This window comes from Microcaecilia unicolor, chromosome 1 (assembly GCF_901765095.1).
Source record: "Microcaecilia unicolor chromosome 1, aMicUni1.1, whole genome shotgun sequence".
Taxonomy (NCBI): Eukaryota; Metazoa; Chordata; class Amphibia; order Gymnophiona; family Siphonopidae; genus Microcaecilia; species Microcaecilia unicolor.
The window spans coordinates 174,309,263-174,331,132 of NC_044031.1; the positions used below are offsets into that span (position 1 = coordinate 174,309,263).

Sequence of the window (21,870 nt, forward strand, 5' to 3'; positions counted from 1 at the left end):
TCATTGAATGCTCTTTCATATGTCTGGCATAAGAGGGTGCTGTCGTTTAACTTTCAAAGTGTATCCTGTACCTGATTTGAGATTTGGAAGAACTTAAAGCAGAGTCAGTCTTCTATATTAAAATGAAAACACATTGCTGTTACATGGCTTTTAGACTAGACTATGCTTAGAATCACAAGGAGGTTAATTTTACAATGAGGCCCTTAGCCAGGGAAAACACCCAGATACATAAGTTGCCACCCTTTTACAAAGGCAACATGTGTGCCTTGTTTTATAAATAACTTCCCTGAAAACTGCATGTGTGCTGATAAGAATCAGCAAGTATCCTTGTATCTTATAACATGCACACACAAACTCCAATCTGTGCCTTTTCCACCCTTAGGAACACTTGCCTGTTTATCACATAGAAATAGCCTCAGAATTTTCTAGAATCTACTTTTTGTGTGTGCATACACCAGAACAATTTTAGAAATGCCTACTTGAGCATGGAAAATGTGGTTCTCCATACACAAGTTACTTATAAAAATTACCCCCCCCCCCCCACTGTAGTTCTTTGTTACGGTATATATGGCCATCATTATTTCTTTATACATATGCCAAGTTGTTCCCTGTCAAGAGCACCTGGAATTGGATAGAATAAATCTAATTGACCATGCTCATGCTGTGAAGTTAGCTTGATGTAACGGAGAGGAAGACAAAGACACGCTCAGAGTTCAGTCATCACACTTGTCCCAATTTTATGAGAATTTGTAGGGGGGGGGGGGGAAGAAAAGGAGAAAATAAATCACTGTCAATGCAAAACAAGTTAAAGAAAATGTCATATTGAAGTTTGTAAATCTGCAAACGTTTCCTAAAATCTAAAAGGTTAAACTAAAATGCCTTTTAACCATTGCACTGTCCTCATTGCTTTGTCACTGGCATTGCAAATCCAAGGAAAAATATGCCTCCTTTTTAATATTCTAGAGAGCTTCAGTCTCTGTTTCAGCACCAGTGTTTTGACAGCTCAGAATTGACTATACAGGACAACACAGCACAAGAAGAGTAATAGAATGAAGAAAGAGCAACTCATTTGCCTCACTTAAGACCGCAACCTGGGAACACACTGTAATTCAAGGGAGACACTGCTATCCATCACTCTGAAGAATCTGCAGCCAGTTTTTATTTAAGTGGTTATTTCTTCCTTTAAAATAAGTCTGTATATATTTTATTTTTGAGGTTTTGTTTTATGTAGTATACTTAGAAGTGCTTAGTATGGCAGAAAACATAAGATGATGAATGATGCATAAGCACAAAAACATAGAAAATGACAGCAGGTAAAGACGACAGACTACCCATCGATACCAACTACTAATCTGTATTAGCCCTTCCTCTCGAATTCAGATACAATCCTTGTCTGCACAAGCTCTGTTCCAAGTATCTACCACCTTTTCTATAAAGAAGTATTTCTTTAGATTACCCCTGAGTCTGTCCTCTTTCTTCTTCATCCTATGCCCATTATTTAAAATTGAAAGATGCCCACCTCCTGTGCAATTGTGTCATGAAAGTAGACCGCTGTCTTTCAATCATGAATGTATGGAATTGAAGTTTTTTGTGATAGAGATGTTTGATAACTCATGGAGAGGAGGTCATTTGCATAGGAGGCTTCTTTAGGAAGAAGGTTTGAGTTTTGATTTGATTGCTAAGATACCAATAGGTCTCAACAGTGACCTAGGTTACATGGTGTTTTTGTAAACTAAATGTGTGTGTGTTACACTGTCTTTTATCACAGTAAGAATGTTGTTTAGCAATGACATCACAGTTTATCAGAAGCATTTTGATTTGACTTTTTGAAAGATATTTACAATGCTTCACTACAGACTTTTCACATTTATTTTATAGCTTGTATATTATTTTGAATAGTTTGCTCTTAGCACTAGGTTGATATGCTGTTCGTATGTTTATTTGACTAAAGTGGGAAATAGCGATCCACATGATATGAATACTTCAGAATAAGTAATATATGATGTTTTAAAAATGCTCCATTTTAGAGCAGTTTTTTAATTGTTAGAATCGTGCTCTGTCAAGGGTTTTATTATTTATGATGCAGCACATTTAAAAGTAAGATAGCATATAGTTTTGGTCATATGATTTAAGCTTGTTCTAATTCATGTTTTTATCTTCTTCTAAAATGAATATGAAACATTCCCTATATTGATCCTTGATACTTGTCAAAAGCATTTTTTAGGGGGTGTGTGATATCTTTTTGTTGTGGTTATTGTGGTTTTGTTCTTTTTCCTGACAATGTTGTATCGTGTATTATAGCTGCCCTATTTGTTGGATTTCTGTTGTGTGAACATCGCTGAAAGCCTCATCTGTGAGATCATTATTGATATCTGAAAATTATAATTCTTGTATTTATTTTATTTTCTCATGTCATTGAAAGAACAGTGTATTTTATATTTTGTTTTTTTTTAATGGATTTAGACCCCCCCCCCCTGACATGGGCCATTTCCGATCTTTTAATAAAATATTTTGGCTTATACTATCTCTGCCTCCAACTTCTGTTTCATCTGAGTACCACTTCATTGTGTATTTGGTTACCAGCTTATCTTACAAGCAGCAGTATCTAGAAAAGCTTCCTCCTCCTGTAATCTTTTGTAGTTTACAAATTCTAACCTCTTTCCTTATTTTTTCAGTCCCTGTTCTAGCATTGTTGTTTTCATTGATCCTAGTGCTAGGGATTCCCAGTTGTGAGAATATGAAGGTCTGCTTCTGGAGAAAGTGAAGTTACTCACCTGTAGCAGGACAAGTATTCCCACATACCCTCCCAGCTCCCCTTGGAGTTGTAGTCTTCATTTTTTTTTTAAATGACTAAGGGACCTGTGCTCGCGCGTTGGGCGGGACGGCACCAGCGAATGCATGGTGGGATGCCGCTAGAAAGTTCTGTGTTAATATTGCTAGTCTGTGTCCACACTGGGTTTTGTTGGATGACATCACCAGTTGTGAGACTACGTGGCCTGCTGACCTTGGACAACATCTTTTACAGGTTATGTTATGCAGTAGATGACTTATCTCCTGCCAGCTCCCTCAATTTGAGATTCAAGGCGAGAGAAAATAAATATAAAGAAGATACTGATGCAAAACATCAGAAATTACATATACAGTAAATGTAAAGAAGACACTGATGCAAAACACCAGGAATTACATAAAATGAATATAAAATTTGAGAATTAACAAAAAAAGCATTGTGAAGAAACAGTGGGGCACTTTTACTAAGCTGTGTAGGTGCCTACGCACGCCCAACGTGCGTCAATTTGGAGTTACCACCCAGCTACCGTGTGGCCCGTGCGGTAATTTTATTTTTGACATGCACCAGAAAATATATTTTATTTTCTGGCGCACTATGAAAATCGGGCGGTAACTGTGACTTCACATGCATAGGCAATTTACCGCATGGTTAACACAAGAGACCTTACCACTAAGTCAATGGCTGGCGGTAAGGTCTCAGACCCAAAATGGACATGCACCAATTTTTATTTTGCCGTATGCCCATTTTTGGCAAAAATAATTTTAAAAAAGCCATTTTTTTACAGGCGCGCTAAAAAAGGGATCTACATGCACCCAAAATACGTGCCTACACTAGCGCAGGCCATTTTTCGGCGTGCTTTAATAAAAGGGCCCTAGTGTGTTTTAAGCCTGTAAAATGTATTAGCTATTTTTCTGCATTGATTATGTTCTGAAGTGAATTTCTCCTGGCTAGCAGGTGGTGTTTCTTTGCTGTAAAGCTGTTAAGAGAGCCAAGAGTTTTTCCTTTAGTTTGACACAGACAGAGGAAGCAAGAAGCAGTATATATTTGAAATCTTGTTGACTGGGCTCTGATTGGCCCAGGAGCTCACCTCATTTGGACTTTACTGGTTTTGAGTTCAGTTCCAACCTGGGGAAGTAGAGAGAGAACTCTTTTTTGCTGAAGTTCTTTGAACAGAATTATGCCCTGATCTCCCCAGGCATTTTCTAGGAAGTATGCAAGTGTTATAATTGATTCTTATTTCAGTTACCTGTTATTGTTTGCCAGTTGTAATATTTTGTTCCACTGTTCAATATTTTTTAAGAGAATAAACATAATTGTTTGTTCGCCTTGTTTGTCTGGACTGATAAAGAATCCTGGTGGTTTGTGTGTTGGGTCTGTAAGTGCTTTCTGGGAACTGTGGGACCAGTGGGAGTGTGGCTACAGTAACCTAGAAATCACTGGGGATAATTTGAGAGCGGGAGACTCATCCAGAGGCGGTTGTGACCCAGTTGGTGGGAGGAGGGTGCTAGTGTAGAACATGAGCGGAAGGTGCAGGCGGACCTGAGCTGTGCTGGGGATAGACCCCACTAAGTGACTGCGGGGTAACCCCAGGCAGGTGGCTAGGCATTTGTGACAAGCATCATCCTACTAAACATGATAAAACAAGTTTTAAAAGTTTTACAAAAAGTATAATAACACTTCACTAAACACAAACATGTTCCATAAATGAACTGCTAAAAATAAAGAGTGAGAAAATAAATCCTTGAATCTCATATGTTTAACTGTATGGAATGTTAAGAGGAACTGATTACAGCTCCTAGAATGTGAACTTGAATTTAATATTTTTACCAATTGAATTAGATCCTCCAGAAAAGTACCTTCTAAAATCTTAAAAACTAGACACAGTTACACTGAGTAACTTTGGTTTTCTGAATATAAAACATTGTTTTGCCTAAAGAACTGCCTTTATAAAATTACCATTAAAGAGGGTAATGTTTATAACTGATTGCCTAGCTTTATAAAATACTAGCTCAAATCCTGCAGAAATACTGCCTAGACTGTGGGTACTGAAATTTATGCAGGCATAAATTGCAGCTCTGCCCAACCTCCTTCCCTGAGCATGTCTACTTGTTCCAGGAGTACGTTTAGGCATCACTTTATAATGTGCCTGGGACCGTGCATCCCTCGGAGGTGGTCTGCTAGACAGGCACGCACTGACGTCAGTGACAGCTGATTCCAAAGCAAGGGGAGGAGTAACTACTCCTCCCCCTGCCTGGGAATCAGCTGTCAGTGCGCCGCTCCCTGCCACTTCGGAGCAAGTGGCAGGGAGCGGGGCAACACAGACCCCCCCCTCGCCGCATCACCAACCTACCCCCCACCCGACGACCATGAACACCCTGTGTCCCCTCACGCACCTCACACCGAGTTCCACACTCCGCCCTCCTTCTGATTTCAACACCCCCCTCGCGTTGCGGCCCCCTGTACCCCCTTCCGCGACCCTGTCGACCCTCCCTTCCCGCTGAAACCCGTCCCCCGCCGCCGCCCAGTACCTGTGCTGACGGGGGACCCCAACCCCCATCAGCCAAAGTCCTGTGCTGGCTTTCGCGGCGTTGCTTCTTCAGTGATCTTCTGTTGAAGTTCCTCTGCGTGCATCAGACGCACGTAGAGGAACTTCAACAGAAGATCATTGAGGAAGCAACGCCGCGAAGGCCAGCACAGAACTTCGGCTGATGGGGGTTGGGGCCCCCCATCAGCACAGGTACTCCACGGCGGCGGGGGACGACAGGGTCGCGGAAGGGGGGTACAGGGGTCTGTAACGTGGAGGGGGGGTGAAAACGGAGGGAGGGCAGAGTCTGGAACAGCGAGGGAGGGTGGGGGATGGCCTTGCTAGCGCCTGTTTCCTTCCCTTAAGAAACGGGCATTTTTTACTAATATATGCATAAAACAGTGTTTTAGCAGCAAAAAAGTTTTATAAAGTTTAACACCCCCCCATTCCCCAAATTATTCTTCCATTTTCTGGTTTGGAAGCATTTCTCTTTTAATCTAAAAATAAGTGTGCAACAGGGTTAATTGCCATCATTTTGTCACTGGGTAACTACAACACATGTTTGTATCATCTACACTCGCAATCAAATGAGATGAAACTCAAGTTGCCAGCTTAGTCTTTGGGACCTCATGGCAAATTTTGAGATCCTACTGGCCAATTAATGTGTGTTTATGCAGCAAGAGCACAATTTTACCACAAATCTATTTCAGGCCCAACTTGCATTTAAAATAATGAGCTGAGTCACATGCAGATCAGTGGGATAGCCAGACCTTGATGTGGGGGTTCGCACATGCTCAGTTTCACTAAAATGAGCATGCACGTGATGTGAGGGGAAGAGCCCCCCCTCCCATAGCTACTCTACTGATGCAGATGCATACAAAGCAGCTAATTAAGGGCTAGATTTTATAACAGGATCCTTACTTAAGAAGTCCAAAAGGTGTCTTTATTAAAACGGCTCCTAGATCTAGGCCCAGTAGCACACAAATGTGGACACATGTAACAAATAAAATGCACATGTACTTTGCAACCTCACCTCTCATTGACTAAATTGTGCTGTGGGAATGCTTGTGCATATCACGTGAAAGTAAGCCACATTTTCTGTGCATGTACTTTTTATGCCTGTATACAGCTATTCAATTTAAAAAAAAAAAAAAAAAAGCCCTTTACAGTATGTAAAACGGGATTTACACATGAAAAAAAACAATATAAAATTATCTTCTAACTGAAATTGCACAAGCTGTGTTAACAATGGCAAACTGCATTATTTCCAGAAAGTTTCCCCCAGGTACACTGGCTCACCAACACATGAGCTGATGCTCTCAGGGTCTTTGTTAAATAAGCCAGCCTGTGGAAAAAAAAAAAGAATTTGCTACTCTGTCCCCTCTTAAATGTACAAATGCTTGGTAGGAACCCCCAAGCCCCATCTCCTTTTGAAAACAGGGAGAAGGCCCCTGTTGGATCTCATCCTCAACCTCTTCCTGACACCTGCATCAGTGTTCATGGTGGTCTAGTAGGTGCAGGAGCAATCTCCAGTTGCTTCTGTCCCATCTGTATCACTAGGTGTCAGATGGTGTCATTTCCCAAGATGCCACTAGGGGTCAGGTGGCACCATTTTTGAAATAGGGTATTGCTACAGGGAATTGCGCCTGCCCCCCCCCCCCCCCCCCCCCCACTAGATCCTCAGGGATATTGAAATAATTGTCAGGAGGGGGTCTGAGGCAGGTGAAATGTGTAGTATGTAGTTCAGCTGTGGGGCTTTCCCTTTTTGTCACAAGGATGGGGGCTTACGGGATGCCACTTTTAACATTTATTAATGTCTAAGCTGAAGGGGGAGGGTCTTCTTCATTAAAGCCCCTTTTTAAAATATATTGGGTCTGGGATGTCTATGAAAAGAAATCTCCTTGTACAGCTTCAGAAAGATACATTGTGTTAAATTGAAGTTCTTAATCTTCAGATTCTGGTCAAAAGTACTGAAATGAGGTTAGTGTGTTTAAGGTGCATGCACATCTAATTAACTTCTTTTAATGAGACATTTAGGTAGTAGACAATTTATCAAAGCATACCACTAGTAAAGTGTATAGTAAATTTAGTAATGTCCCATACCAGACTGTTTGTTTTCACTTTCTCTCTTTCAGGGTTGATTTCTTTATTCCTGGAGTTCCTAAAGTTGGGGGTTTTTCAATCTGCTCTAGCCCAGGACTTCTGGAAAGAGAGAGATTATTAGAGTTAGCCGTGAAATATGCTGAGCACCCTCCTGCCCACTGGATTCATACACAGGTAAATCATCTAAATAGAGAATTGATATCTTTCTATCTTTTTTTTTTAATGTCTTTTTTTGCTTTGCTGCTCGTTCTTGTGGTTTTGCAAAGCCCTGCAGGAAACTGTGCATTGTTTGTAGAGCAGTCTCTCACAGCTGACACTAACTGAGGCATAGCATCTGGCAGGTGTGGCAGACGAAGGGGAAATTTCAAGCATCACTTCTTCACTGTGCACATTGCTTAGTTTCAGAACAAGTTTCAGAATAAGTTGACCTATCTTCTAAAGCTTCCATAGAGAAGCTTCTACTATAGATTCCATGGAAAGGAAAAAAGAGAAAACATGCTGGCCTTATATCTTAACTACAGTGTAATCTAAAGGAGGCATGCTGGAATGTATCTCACAGTCATTCCTGTGCTTTCTCCTGTAGATCTTAAAGCAAAGGTGTCTAACCTCTGTTCTTGAGGGCTGCAACCCAGTTGGGTTTTCAGGATTTCTATGGTGTGCAAATAGATCTCATGCATATTCATAGAAACATGACGGCAGATAAAGGCCATATGACCCATCCAGTCTGCCCATCCTCTGTAATCCCTAATTTTTCCTGTTCCTAAGTGATCCCAAATGCTTATCCCATGCCTTTTTAAATTCTGGAACAGTCCTCGCCTCCACCACCTCCACCGGGAGACCATTCCATGCCTCCACCACCATTTTTGTGAAATGATATTTCCTTAGGTTACTCCTAAGCCTATTCCCTCTTATCTTTGTCATATGCCCCCTCATTCTAGAGCTCTCCTTCATTTGAAAAAGGCTCTCTTCCTGTACATAAATGCCCTTGAGATATTTAAACGTCTCTATCATGTCTCCTCTCTTCCAGCGTATACATGTTCAGGTTCATAAGCCTGTCCCTATAATTTTTGTATTCAAGACCGCTTACTAATTTCGTGGCCGCCCTCTGGTCCGACTCCATCCTGTTTATCTTTCCGTAGGTGCGGTCTCCAGAACTGCACACAGTACTCCAAATGGGGCCTCACTAGAGAGTTATACAACGGCACTATCACCTCCTTTTTCCTGCTGGTCATGCCTCTCTTTATGCACCCAAGCATCCAAAGTGGAAATCTTGAAAACCTAACCTGGCGAGGGCTGAGGTTGGACAACCCTGTTTTTTTTTTTTTTAAATATTGTTTATTAGCACAACTTCATACAATGCAAGATATTGTGACCACAACATTGAGAAACAAAAGCCTTTTCACAGAGAAACTGTTATCTAACAAAGAAGAAAATATCAAATCTGCTCAAACATACGCAGAACCTATGATTTTCATTTTTCTCCCCCCTCCCCTCCCTCTTCCTTTGCTTCCAAACAAACTCTCCAACTGATTCCCCTCCCCCCTCCCTCCCCTAACAATTCAAAATCCTGCTTTTTGCTGTGGAAGTAAGTGAGTCCCAGAACGGTGACCAAACCTTACAAAAACGGTCTCCCCTTACAGAGGCCAGGTCCCGGATCCTCTGTTTCTCCACTGAACAGCACTGCATCATGGCGCTACGCCAGTGTGATGTGCAGGGGGCTTCTCGTGTTATCCATTGCTGTAAGATTGTTCTTTTCCCCATCAACACAGCTCTCCTTAAAAAAGCCCTCAGGCCCTCTGGTGGCGGCCCTTGCACCAGAAAGGTATCAAATAGTTGGCCTGGAGTAGGCCTCCACCGTACCTTCCACATGCCCGACACCTGTCCGCCCATTGCCAGCCAAAATGAGCGCACCAATGGACATGACCAAAACATGTGTCCCAGGGATGCTCCCGGACCCCCACATTTAGGGCAATCATCTGACTCTCGCAAAGTTGCTCTGAAAGCTCTGTGGGGTGAAATATGGAGGCACAGCAAGAATTTGTAGTTCATCTCTGTCCATGCTGCATTCTCAGTCACTCCCTGGGACGATTTCAAACAAATCTCCAGCTGTTGTGATGTCAAACACCAACGAAGCTCTTTGGACCATCTATCGCATATGAGAGTAGTGTCCAATGGTGTTAGAGAGTCTCGCAAGCAGCTATGGTAGTATTTCAGTGGAGTTCTCTGCTGCGCCTCCAGCCCCAACAAAGCGTCCTGCAATTCCCACACACCCCTGGCCAGGGAGCCGTCCGGCAACGAACGGACATAATGACTTAGCTGTAGGTATGCAAATGTATCACCCCCTTCCAGACCAAACTCCTCACATAAGGTCTGAAACGGTTTCATTAACCCCTGCTCTGTTACTACCTGAAATAGAAACCGGATCCCTCGCGCTGACCATTTTTTAAATAGGATCGAGGACCCCCCCTCTGGGAATGCCAGGTTACCCCGGATTGGCAACAGGGGCGACACCGATCTGTCCCATTTATAGGTTTTGCTTATCCAGTGCCATGTTTTTCTTAAAGGATTCAAAATGTATTTGTAAGGACCCAGAGGGGGTAACTGGTTTGTTGGCGCCTGTAACCAATATGCAAAGTGTAGTGGTTCTGTCAGAGCAGTCTCAATCCCAGTACATGAAAAGTGTTCAGTGGATCGGAACCAGTCCGACAGGTGGCGTAAACAACTGGCTATCGAAAATAATTTCAGGTCCAAAAGTCCTAGTCCCCCTTTCCCTTTCGGCCGCATCAATGTCTTGATCCCAATACGTGCTCTCTTTCCTTGCCATAGGAACCCATTAAGCTGTCTCTGAAGCCATGTGTCCTCTTTACAACTCAGAATGAGCGGAAGCATTTGTAAAATATATGTCCACTTAGGGAACAGGATCATGTTGTATAGAGCTATTCGTCCTTGTAGTGATAGGGGTAACCCCCTCCACCCCCGCAGTGTTGTTACTAGCTTATCTTTTAGTGGACCAAGGTTTATCTCAGCTAACCGGGAAAGATCAGATGGGATTAGCACACCTAAGTATCTGACCACCCCCTCCGCCCATTGGAACGGGAAGTCTCCCACCCACTCCTCCCTCACCACAGATTGAACTGGGAGAGCTACTGACTTATGTAAATTTAGAGTAAGACCAGAAAAAAAACCAAACTCCTCTATGACCTCTATCAGGTGAGGGACCGAGATGGTAGGCTGAGTGAGGGTCAAAAAAAGATCATCCGCGAATGCAAGTACCCTTGTTTCTTTCCCACGACATGTTACTCCTTTTATATTAGGATCTTTTAGTATGGTACGCAGGAGGGGTTCTAAGTACAATAAGAACAATAATGGGGACAGGGGGCACCCCTGTCTGGTACCCCTTTCCACTTTAAAAGCGTCCGAACGAAGTCCATTAACCAGAACCCGTGCCGTGGTGTCCCGATAGAGCGTATTTATTGCAGCCAAAAGCCTCCCTCCCACCCCAATATATTCAAGGGTTTGGAACAAATAGTCCCAGTTGACTTTATCGAAGGCCTTGGCTGCATCAAGGCTCACTAATAGTAGTGGGTCCCCTGTAGCCTGCCCATAGGCCGTTGCCAACAATACTTTCCGCACATGGGTAACTGCGTGACGGCCACGTACAAAGCCCACTTGGTGTTCCCCTACCAGAGATGGAATATGGGCAGCCAACCTGTCGGCCAGTATCCTAGCCAAAATTTTTATATCCACATTGAGGAGGGATATAGGTCTATAGGACTCCATCTGGTCCAGTGGTTTGCCAGGCTTAGGAATCAGGGTAATAAGTGCTTCATTTACTCCCTTAGAAAATGAGCCCCGGTCTATCACTTCATCATAATAATCTATTAGAGGACCATATATTTGGGGTGCCATGATTTTATAGTATTCATTTGAGAAACCATCTACCCCTGGGGCAGACCCCAGCTTTAGTTTCTTGATGACTTTTTGCACTTCTATCCCCTGGAGTGGTTTAGACAGAGCCTGTTGGGCCTCTACCCTCAACTTGGGCATCCCTGCATCGTCTAGATAATCCCTCAACAAAGGCCCACGTTCACAGTTCCCTGTAGCATACATATCCTCAAAAAAATCTCGGAACCCATCCAAAATAGCTTGTGGCGTGGAAACCCGCGACCCCCGCTGGTTGGTAATCTTGGGGATAAACTGGCGTGGAATGTTCGACCGTGCCACCCTCGCCAAAAGTCTACCCGGTTTGTTTCCAAAGCATTGAAACCTAAGGCGACCCGCCGATAGGTGTCTCTGCGCTTGTTCATGAAGAAGTGAATTAAGCGCCACCAGGGAGGCATCCATCCTGTCTTTATGAATCCTAGAAGGATCAGCAATAAATTTTTTTTTTGCTAATTTGTACTCCCCTTCTAGGCGCAACACCCCTGCCGCCATTCTCTTAGCCCTAGCACTTTGAAAAGCAATCACCTCTCCTCTTATTACAGCTTTAGAGGCCTCCCAAAAAGTAATTGAAGAATCACATGAGTCAGCGTTAGTGTCAACATAAAATTGCCATTTTGTCTGCAAGTGTTCAATGAACTGTTTGTCTTGATGCAAAAAGGACGGAAATCTCCATGGCCGCGCCCCTGTTACACCTACAGCCAGATCTAAAACCAGCCAGATCATTGCGTGGTCAGAGACAGCCAATGGGCCTATCTCAGCCCTCCGAACCCTAAAGAACCAAGACTGGGAGATCAGTATGTAATCGATTCTCGACCAGGTTTGGTGGACTTTAGATTGGTGTGTATAATCTCTAGTGGTGGGGTTATGCACCCGCCAAGGGTCCACCAAATGAAGTTGATGGCAAAGCGTTCCCATGTCTTTCCCTCCCCCCGGTCCCCGGAAAGCCCTAGGGGAAGATCTATCCAGGGCAGGGTTCAGTACTTGGTTAAAATCTCCCGCCCAGATCCATGGAGCGTCCGCATATTGAAGGCCCAGGGCAGTAAGCGTTTGAAAGAAACTTGGACTATATTCATTGGGGCCGTAAATCGTGCACAGATAATACTGTTGGCCCTGGTAGTTCATCTGCACTAACACTATACGGCCCTCAGCGTCCTTGTGAATTAATTTAAACTGGCATGGGAGACCCTTTTTAATTAGAATAGCCACCCCACTTTTCTTACCCCCTGAAGAGGAATAAAAACACTCCCCTACCCACTGCTGTTTTAGTTTTTTATGTTCCATGTCCGTGAGCTTAGTCTCTTGGAGACAGGCGATGGTGGCACCCCTGCGCCTCAACTGTGTTAATATTTTGTACCGTTTCACCGGGGATGTAATTCCAGAGACATTCCAGGAGATTATTTTTACCTGAGAACAATCAGCCAGTTGCCAAAATTTCAATAGTTAGGATGACAGATTTACTATTCTCAACATCCCCGGGGGCCAGCCCCTCCCCCCAAGGGATCCAACTTCCATACAGAGCAGGGGTTTTCAGTACAACCATATGATTCACTACTAATATCCCCCTACTCCTACCTTTACTCACTCCCACAGCACTAGTGCACATCCATGAAACCCTCTCCCCCTCCCTCCCCACTAACCTAGTCCCCTTCCCACTCTCCTCTCCCCCCTCCCCCCCCACCCTTATCCCTTCCATCCCTCTCCAACCCTCTCCCCTCCACCCCTTCCTCCCTTCCCTTTGAACCCACACATGTGTTGCCCATTGAAATGGGTCCCAGGGGTTTTCCTTGTCTCCCTGCACCCGACTCCTAATGCAGTTTAAACAATATACCAACCCTGCAACTTAGTGTTCTAGTCCTTGTCAGAGTAGCCCAGTACATTGGACTATATGCGGTTCAGCCACTGCCTGCAGCGTCCCGGTCCTTCAGCTCCTGTTGTTGCACATACTTCTGTGCCTCCGGGGTTCCAAGGGTTCTCCACTGACCATTGTCCTTGACTTTTAGCACTGCAGGGTAAGCCAACATAAACTGGGTATTCATTTCATGCAGCTTTTTGCAGTATGGTGTAAACAGCTTCCTCTTCTCCTGCAAAGCTGCAGAGTAGTCTTGGAAAATAAGTATTTGGTTGCCATCAAATTTAGTTTCGTTCCTTTTCATCCGAAATCCCCTTAGAATTTCCTCTTTATGTACATAATTATGTACTTTCAGGATTACTGTCCTTGGGTTGCGTCGTCCATCCTGCTGTCTACCCACGCGGTGGGCCCTCTCCAAACATAAGGGCCCCGCGTGGTCTGATAAAGCAAATTCTTTAGCCAGCCATTTTTCCAGCACTGAAGATAGCACCGACGCACCCACCGATTCCGGCAGGCCCACAATTCTTAAATTGGCTCGACGAGACCTGTTCTCTAATTCATCCAATTTTTCAGTTACAGACTCCATTTTTTTCCGGATCTCTTTAAGCTGTTGCGCGTTGGGGATTAGAGACTCCTCCACTGCTGATACCCGCTGCTCGAGCTCGCCCGTCCTCCTTGTTGTATCCGTGATTAGCGCCTCCATCGTTGCGAGGCGTTCTAATATTTTGTCCCATTTAGGTTCGACCACCGCTCCAACTACCTCCGCCAGTTGCCGCAGCTGCTCCGCCGAAAAAGCCGTGGAGTCTTTTGGCGGCGTGCTCGGACTCGCCTCCGAGCCGCCCGCCGGTTTCGGCTTGTCTTTTTCTTTCTTGGAGCTTTTGGGCGCCATTGGTTGGTTCGGGGAGTTCAAAAATTTTTCCATACAATCTCCCCTCGCGATTCCACAGTTGTGGCAGTGTTTACCTGAAGTTTGCAGGATTTATTTCTAAAAGATCGAGTCGGGGCCCGGGAGATCGCGGAAACCACGTCTGCCTTGCCCTAAAGCATCACGTGACCCCCTGGACAACCCTGTTTTAAAGGGCAAAGATTCCTGATCACTATAGCCATTCCATTATTCTGTTCTTTCCAATATCTTTTATTCCTCATATTCTCCTCAAAGGATTCAAGCGAGTGACATAGATGAAACCTTTACAAAGAGGGAACAACAGTATCAAACTTACATCCAACTTACAATAAGATCATTAGGTTAATCAGAAAGCAAATCGGATTTCAGTGCTTTCCTAAAATTAATAAAATAAGTTATCTGTCTAAATTCTTTAGGCAAAGTATTCCAGATCTTGGCTCCTTGATACAAAAAAAGAATGCTCTAAGAGACACTTGTAATGGATATTTCTAACTGATGGAAAACTCAATTGCATATTTTGTGAAAATCTTGTATTTTTGTATTTTGGAATACAAAGTAATTGTGTCACTCCCTTGGAATTCTGACCTTGTAATAATTTAAATACGAGGCATGCCATTTAAATTTCACTCATATTTTTATTGGCAGCCAGTGTAAATCACTTAAAAGGGAGAAGGTCTATCAAATTTACTTTCTCGGAGGACAAACAGGCTTATAATTCTCACAAGTGGGTGATGTTGATTTGCGTTGCCCGGTCTGGCATTTTGCCATAGCTAAAAGAGAGCTTTGTGAAGCTCGAGTGCCTTACCACCCATTGTGTGAACGCAGTCTCCTCAGTACTTCTTTTTCCAAGTGAGGAGAAGGTGTTTTTTCTGGTCCTCTCCTCATTTTCTCGGCCTAGAGAGCTATTTTTTTGCCTTCCGGTAATTTTTCCCATCCTTGTTATTGGGCTTATTTTATTGGAACCTTTTTTTTTTCCCCTTCCTTTATTTTTCTTAGAATTGTTTTGCCCGGATTTTAAGTTTTATTATTTCTTTCCGTCGTTGGGCCGCTTTCAGGCCTTGACTTCGGCCGAGTCTTTCACTTCTCTTTTTACCGTGCCTTGCCCCTTTTTCAGGCACCATCAAGTTGTTTAATTTAGCTGACAAAGTTTTTCCATCCAGGTACACAAAGATTCCCAGTGGCTTCAAGCGCTTTACTTGGTGCAATTGGACTATCTCTGGAAAGGACACCCAATCTTGGTTTCTGCAGTGTCTAGGACCCGACCATAGCCCTGCTGACTGTGTTCTCTGTCTTTACAAGAAGAAGAAGACCCAGATTTTCTGAGAGGCTCAACGAGAGAAGATTTTTGAAGCCAAGTGTAGTTGCTTGGCATCAATGTCGATCATTACGCTGCATCGGGAGCATCAGTAAGCATGGCTGCTTCAAGACCCTTTAGACACTATGAGGCATCGAGTGGGTCTCCACCTGTCTTGAGGCTTCTTGCTGTGCAGACCCCCCTGGGACCGTCGATCGTCAGACCTGACCCCAAGGCGACATGATCCTTTGTGACACGCTTCGGGCGAAGGCTAAGAAGCATCGTCATCGGTCACCTTTGACACATGGTGCTGGGAGCTCGGGACATCGAAGCATTGGCGCCAGGTGGACCGCTCCCCCTCCATACAGGAGGTTCTGATGTGCCTGTCTCCAAGCAGCTGAGATCCCGCTCCCATATCGACCCCAGAGGTGCTGCAACCTGTGCCTCATCCGGCACCCCAGCTTTTCCCGTTGTTGACCCTCGATGAGCTCATCCAGGCCTTGCTCCCTGAGCTGCTGGATGACCTTATGTAACAGTGCATCGGTATCAGGGGTGCTTGCGCCTACCTTACCTCCCATTGTGGCCCCGCCTGGCCCTTAACTTGCGGTGCGACCCTGGTGACGTCGGCTACTAAAGCCGACACTCCCTTGACATCAGTGGAAGAAGCTTTGCCAACTTCTTGTTGTTGCTCTCGGGAACATGGTTTCTTGGCACCTAGGTAAGTTCGGTCTCGGCAATCCCATAGGGAGATACTGTCCGACACCGAAGAGGAGCGCTCATGGGATTCAGAGGAGGATCCCAGATACTTTTCCTCAGATGAGTCTTATGGGATTCCCTCTGAACCCTCCACTTCACCTGAAAGAAGGTCTCCGCCAGAGAGCCTTTCATTTCCATCTTTTGTTAAGGAAATGGCTGAAGCCATTCCATTTCCTTTGAAAGTGGAGGATGAGCCTAGGACCAAGATGCTTGAGGTCCTGGACTATAATCCTCCTAAGGGGGAGGCTGTGACTCACCTCTCCACTGGATACTCCATGAAGTCCGTCAGGAACTGGGAGTCCCCTCTGTCAGTCCCTGTCATGCCCAAGAAGATTGACACCCAGTATCGGATCCATGGTACATCTGGTTCTGATAGGCCTCAGTTGCGTCACAATTCCATGGAGGTGGAATCAGCTCTCAAAAGAGCTAGGAGTTCCAGGGACTATGTCTCGGCACCCCCAGGCATCCAGGATCTCTGCTCAAATTATAGCAGTGCACAGACTCTCATGGCTGCATGTTTCTGACTTGGAACATTCTGTTCAGCAGAGGTTGATGGATGCCCCATGCTGGGGGATAACTTTTTTTTTTTTTGAGAGAAGGCTGAAGGGGTTGCAGGCCAAATCAAAAAAACACTGATACCATCTCTTCTCTATCCCGCTGGGTGCCTTCTGCATCAACCTCCTCAGCTAGAAGGTCTTTCAGTAAGCCAAGGAGGAATGCCTATTACTATCCTAGACGTAGGTACACCCTTTTGGCTTGCCAGCCTACTCAGGCTCAGTGCACTTGTTCACATCAACAACATGTGCCTAAGGCCCTTGCTGTTCCCCATTCAAAGCAAGGGACGAGCTTTTGACTGGCTCCAGCAGAGCATAGTCTCAGTAAAAGAGTCTGTCCTGGTCACTTGCCAGTCGGGGAGAGGCTGAAATTTTTTCACCAAAGATGGCCTATTATAACCTCTGGTGGGTTTTTCAAATAGTCCATCTCGGATATGCCCTCAATTGGCATCTCAGACCTCCAGTTTGCCCACGGAAAGCTATTCATTCAGCTCTTAGCACAGGCAGGTACTTGTAGAGGAACTCTCTGCCCTTCTGAAGGCCAATGGGGTCGAACCCATTCCACCAGGGGAAGAAGGGCAGGGATTTTATTCCAGGTACTTCCTTGTGCAGAAGAATACAGGGGATGCATCACATTCTAGACCTAAGGACCCTGAACAAATTTCTAGTCTGAGAAAAGTTCAGGATAGTTTCCCTGGGCACCCTTCTCCCAATTCTTCAGAAAACTGATTGGCTATGCTCTCTGGACTTAAAGGACGCATATACTCACACCCTGATACTTCCAGCTCACCAGAAGTATCTTTGATTTCGGCTGGGAACACATCACTTTCAGTCCTGCGTATTGCCTTTTGGCCTTGCTTCAGCTCCCAGGATCTTCACCATGTGTCTAGTGATAGTTGCAGCATCGCTACATAGACTGGGAATCCATGTGTTCCCATATTTCGACGATTGGCTTGTAAAGAGCACCTCGTAGGATGGTGCTCAGGAGTCCATGCAGATGACTATTCGAGTGCTTGAGCCACTAGGGTTTGTTTTAACCCTTTAGTGTCCAGTGTTCCCATCAATCTGTTCCCATATGGCTTATTACGGGAACATTGGACACTAAAGGGTTTAAACTACCCCAAGTCACATCTCCTCCCTGTCCAACAATCGGAGTTCATAGGAGCCCTTCTCAACACACAGAGGATTCGAGTCTAGCTCCTGGAGGCGAGAGCGGACAATCTTGTCTCGCATCCAATGCGCTCAGTAGGTCACAGCTCGGTAGATGTTGAGATTGTTGGGCCACATGGCTTCCACAGTGTACATTACACCCATGACACGTCTTCACATGAGATCAGCTCAATGGACCCTGACGTCTCAGCGGTATCAAGCCATGGGGAGTCTAGAAGCTGTCATCCAAGTGTCCCCAGAGCTTGTACGCTCTATTCTGTGATGAACAGTTCAATCCAATTTGATTCTGGGACTTCCATTCCAAATTCCTCAGCCACAAAAGGTTCTGATGATGGATGCATCGCTCCTGGGAAGGGGAGCTCATAAATACAAACAGGCATACGCTACTACCTTTGCGTACAAAAGCACACAGTTATGGAACGCACTACCCATGACCCTGAAAACCACGGACAACTTAACCAGCTTTCGCAAATCTATGAAGACATACCTCTTCAACAAGGCCTACAAAAATAATCCTTGATGAAACAAATTACTCCGTATACCACCCAAACGCTTTAAAACACCTCTAACATGACCTTACCTAATACCTTCTAATTAACTCCTCTTCTACCTCCAGTTTATTACCGACTGTATCTAAGATTATGTAATGACTATACCATATTAACACCCTGTAAGCCACATTGAGCCTGCAAAAAGGTGGGATAATGTGGGGTACAAATGCAATAAATAAATAAATAAATTTAGATGGGCTTCATGCTCAAGGTGTTTGGTCTTCCCAGGAAATGTATCTTCAGATCAATCTCCTGGAACTTTGGGCGATCTGGAACGCTCTAAAGGCTTTCAAAGATCTATCTCTACAAATTGTTCTCATTCAGTCAGACAGATTGCAATGTATTACACCACCAAGCAGGGGGGCACCAGATCACGCCCTCTGTGTCAGGAGGCCATCTGGATGTGGCATTGGGCTCGCCAACATGGCGTGTTCCTTCAAGCCACTTATCTGTTGGGTGCAGACAATACCCTGGCTGACAGTCTGAGCAGGATAATGCAACTGCACGATTGGTCTATCAATATGGGCATAGCCCGCAAGATCTTCTGAGTGTGGCCTCAGTGGATCGTTTTGCTGCTCAAATCAACCAGATGGTCCCTCAGTTCTATTCCAGCTACAGGCCCATGACAGACTACATCAGATGCCTTCTTTCTCAATTGGGGGACAGGTCTTCTGTACGGGTATCCTCCAATACCTCTAGTGGGAAAAAGTTTGTTGAAACTCAAGCAAGACAGCAGAACCACGATTCTGATCGCACCATACTGGCCGCAGCAGATACGGTTCCCTCTTCTAGTGGAGTTATTCTCCGAAGAACCGTGGGGATTGGAGTGTTTTCGACCCTCATTACTCAGGACGAGGAGTCACTTCTACATCCCAGCCTTCAGTCTCTCTTTCACAGCTTGAATGTTGAGAGCTTATTATTTGCTTCCGTTGGTCTCTCGGAGGGTGTCTCCCGGGTATTGCTGGCTTCCAGAAAAGATTCCACTGAGAGGTGTTACTCTTTTAAATGGAGGAGGTTTGCCATCTGATGTGAGAGCAAGGCCCTAGATCCCTTTACTTGCCCTAAACAGACCCTGCTTGAATATCTTCTACACTTGTCAGATTCTGGTCTCAAGACCAATTCCGTAAGGGTTCACCTTAGTGCAATTAGTGCTTATCATCAACGTGTAGAAGGTAAGCCCATCTTTGGACAGCCTTTAATTGTTCGTTTCATGAGAGGTTTGCTTTTGTCAAAGCCGCCTGTCAAACCTCTACCTGTGTCATGGGATCTTAACAACGTCTTCACCCAGCTGGTGAAAGCTCCTTTTGAGCCACTGAATTCCTGCCATCTGAAGTACTTGACCTGGAAGGTAATTTTCTTGATGGATGTTACTTCAGCTCGTAGGGTCAGTGAGCTTTAGTCCTTAGTGGTGGATGCACCTTATACTAAGTTTCATCACAACAGACTAGTCCTCCGCATGCACCCTAAGTTCCTGCCGAAATTGGTGTAGGAGTTCCATCTGAACCAGTCGATTGTATTTCCAACATTCTTTCCCCGACCTCATGCCCATCCTGGCAAAACCAACTTGCACACCTTGGATTGAAAGAGTGCATTGGCCTATTACATGGCATGGACAAATAAGGCCCCAGAGACAGTCCGCCCAGCTTTTTGTTTCTTTTGATTCCAACAGGATGAAGGTCCCCAACGGGAAATGCACCATTTCAATTTGTCTGGCAGATTGCATTTCCTTCACTTACTCCCAGGCTGGGCTGGCCTTATCGGGTCATGTCAGAGCCATGGCCACGTTGGTAGCCCATTTGAGTTCAGATTTGCAAGGCTGCGAAGTGGTCTTCTTCAGTCCACACATTCACATCACACTACTGCCTTGAGCAGGATACCCGACGCGACAGTCGGTTCGGGCAGTCAGTGTTGCAGAATCTGTTTGGAGTCTAGAATCCAACTCCACCCTCCTAGGCCCGTTTTATTCTGTTCCAGGCTGCACTCTCATTCAGACTGTATATAGCTTCAGGTTAATCTGTGTTATATCCTTGCCTTTGAGAGGCCTAGTTGACTAGTGTTTGTTGTTTTTGGTGAGCCTGGATGCTAGGGATTCCCTGCTTGTGAGAATTGTAAGCCTGCTTGTCCTCGGAGAAAGCGAAGACGCATACTTGTAGCAGGTATTTCCTGAGGACAGCAGGCTTTATATTCTCACTATCCCTACCACCTCTTCTTGGAGTTGTCGTCTTTGTTCTTTTTGCTTTATTTTTTGCTATAGTATAAAACTGAGGAGACTATGTTCACGCAATGGGCGGGAATTCACTTGCGCATGCGTGGTGAAGAGCGGCTCGCGCTTCACAAAGCTCTCATTTAGCTATGGCAAAATGTTGGACTGGGTGATGCGGATCGGCGTCACCCACTTGTGAGAATATAAAGCTTGCTGTCCTCGGAGAATACCTGCTACAGGTAAATATCTATCTTTGCTTTCCCCAAGAATCAACCTGGCTGCTGTATTATGCAGCATCTGAAGCCTATTCTGCAACCTAGTAGAAATGTCAGAATACAGCAAATTATAGTAATGTGTGATATAAGTGTTGACAGAACGAGAAGTCTAAACCATGGGCATAACCAGCCCTCCAGTTTTGGGGGGACCCAGAGGTGCACTGAGGGGGCAACATATTCCCCTTCACCCCCCATGCATTAAAAATAATATCATTGCTGGCAGGAATACCAAACCAGCACTGTACTAAAATATCAGTGCACCTACTGGAAAGCTAACCCCACCCCCCCTAATAACAACAGACTGATCCTACACAGGCATTCAGTGCTAACATAGAAAAAACATAGTAACATAGTAGATGACGGCAGAAAAAGACCTGCACGGTCCATCTAGTCTGCCCACGATAAACTCATATGTGTATACCTTACCTTGATTTGTACCTGTCTTTTTCAGGGCACAGACCGTATAAGTCTGTCCAGCAGTATTTCCCGCCTCCCAACCACCAGTCCCGCCTCCCATCACCGGCTCCGGCACAGACCCCGTATAAGTCTGCCCTCCCCCATCCTAGCCTCTCAACCACCAACCCCTCTTCCCCCGCCACCCAATTTCAGCTAAGCTTCTGTGGATCCATTCCTTCTGCACAGGATTCCTTTATGCCTGTCCCACGCATGTTTGAATTCCGTTACCGTTTTCATCTCCACCACCTCCCGCTGGAGGGCATTCCAAGCGTTCACCACCCTCTCCGTGAAGAAATACTTCCTGACATCTTAGAGTACCTGATCTTTTTCACACATGCAGAACCTCACTAAGTCTAATGAGAAAGTAAAGACAGATATATGTATGTATGTATGTATGTATTTATTTATTGTCACATGTAGACAAAAATTAAATTGAACTCCTGAGAAGCCAGACACTGCACACAATACAACTAAATAAAGAGAAGCAGTGATGCAAGTCAC

At 44.9% G+C, this 21,870-nt stretch overlaps 1 protein-coding gene across 5 annotated transcripts in view; it reads left to right on the plus strand.

Annotated features, from left to right (window-relative positions):
- LOC115469837 (oxidoreductase NAD-binding domain-containing protein 1-like) overlaps positions 1-21,870 on the plus strand; it is a 114,150-nt gene that overhangs the window by 48,824 nt on the left and 43,456 nt on the right. For all 5 annotated transcript variants that reach the window (XM_030202583.1, XM_030202550.1, XM_030202566.1 and 2 more), the window contains exon 5: positions 7,448-7,589. In XM_030202583.1, coding sequence (XP_030058443.1) covers positions 7,448-7,589 — 142 coding nt within the window. The remainder of the gene's footprint in view (positions 1-7,447; positions 7,590-21,870) is intronic.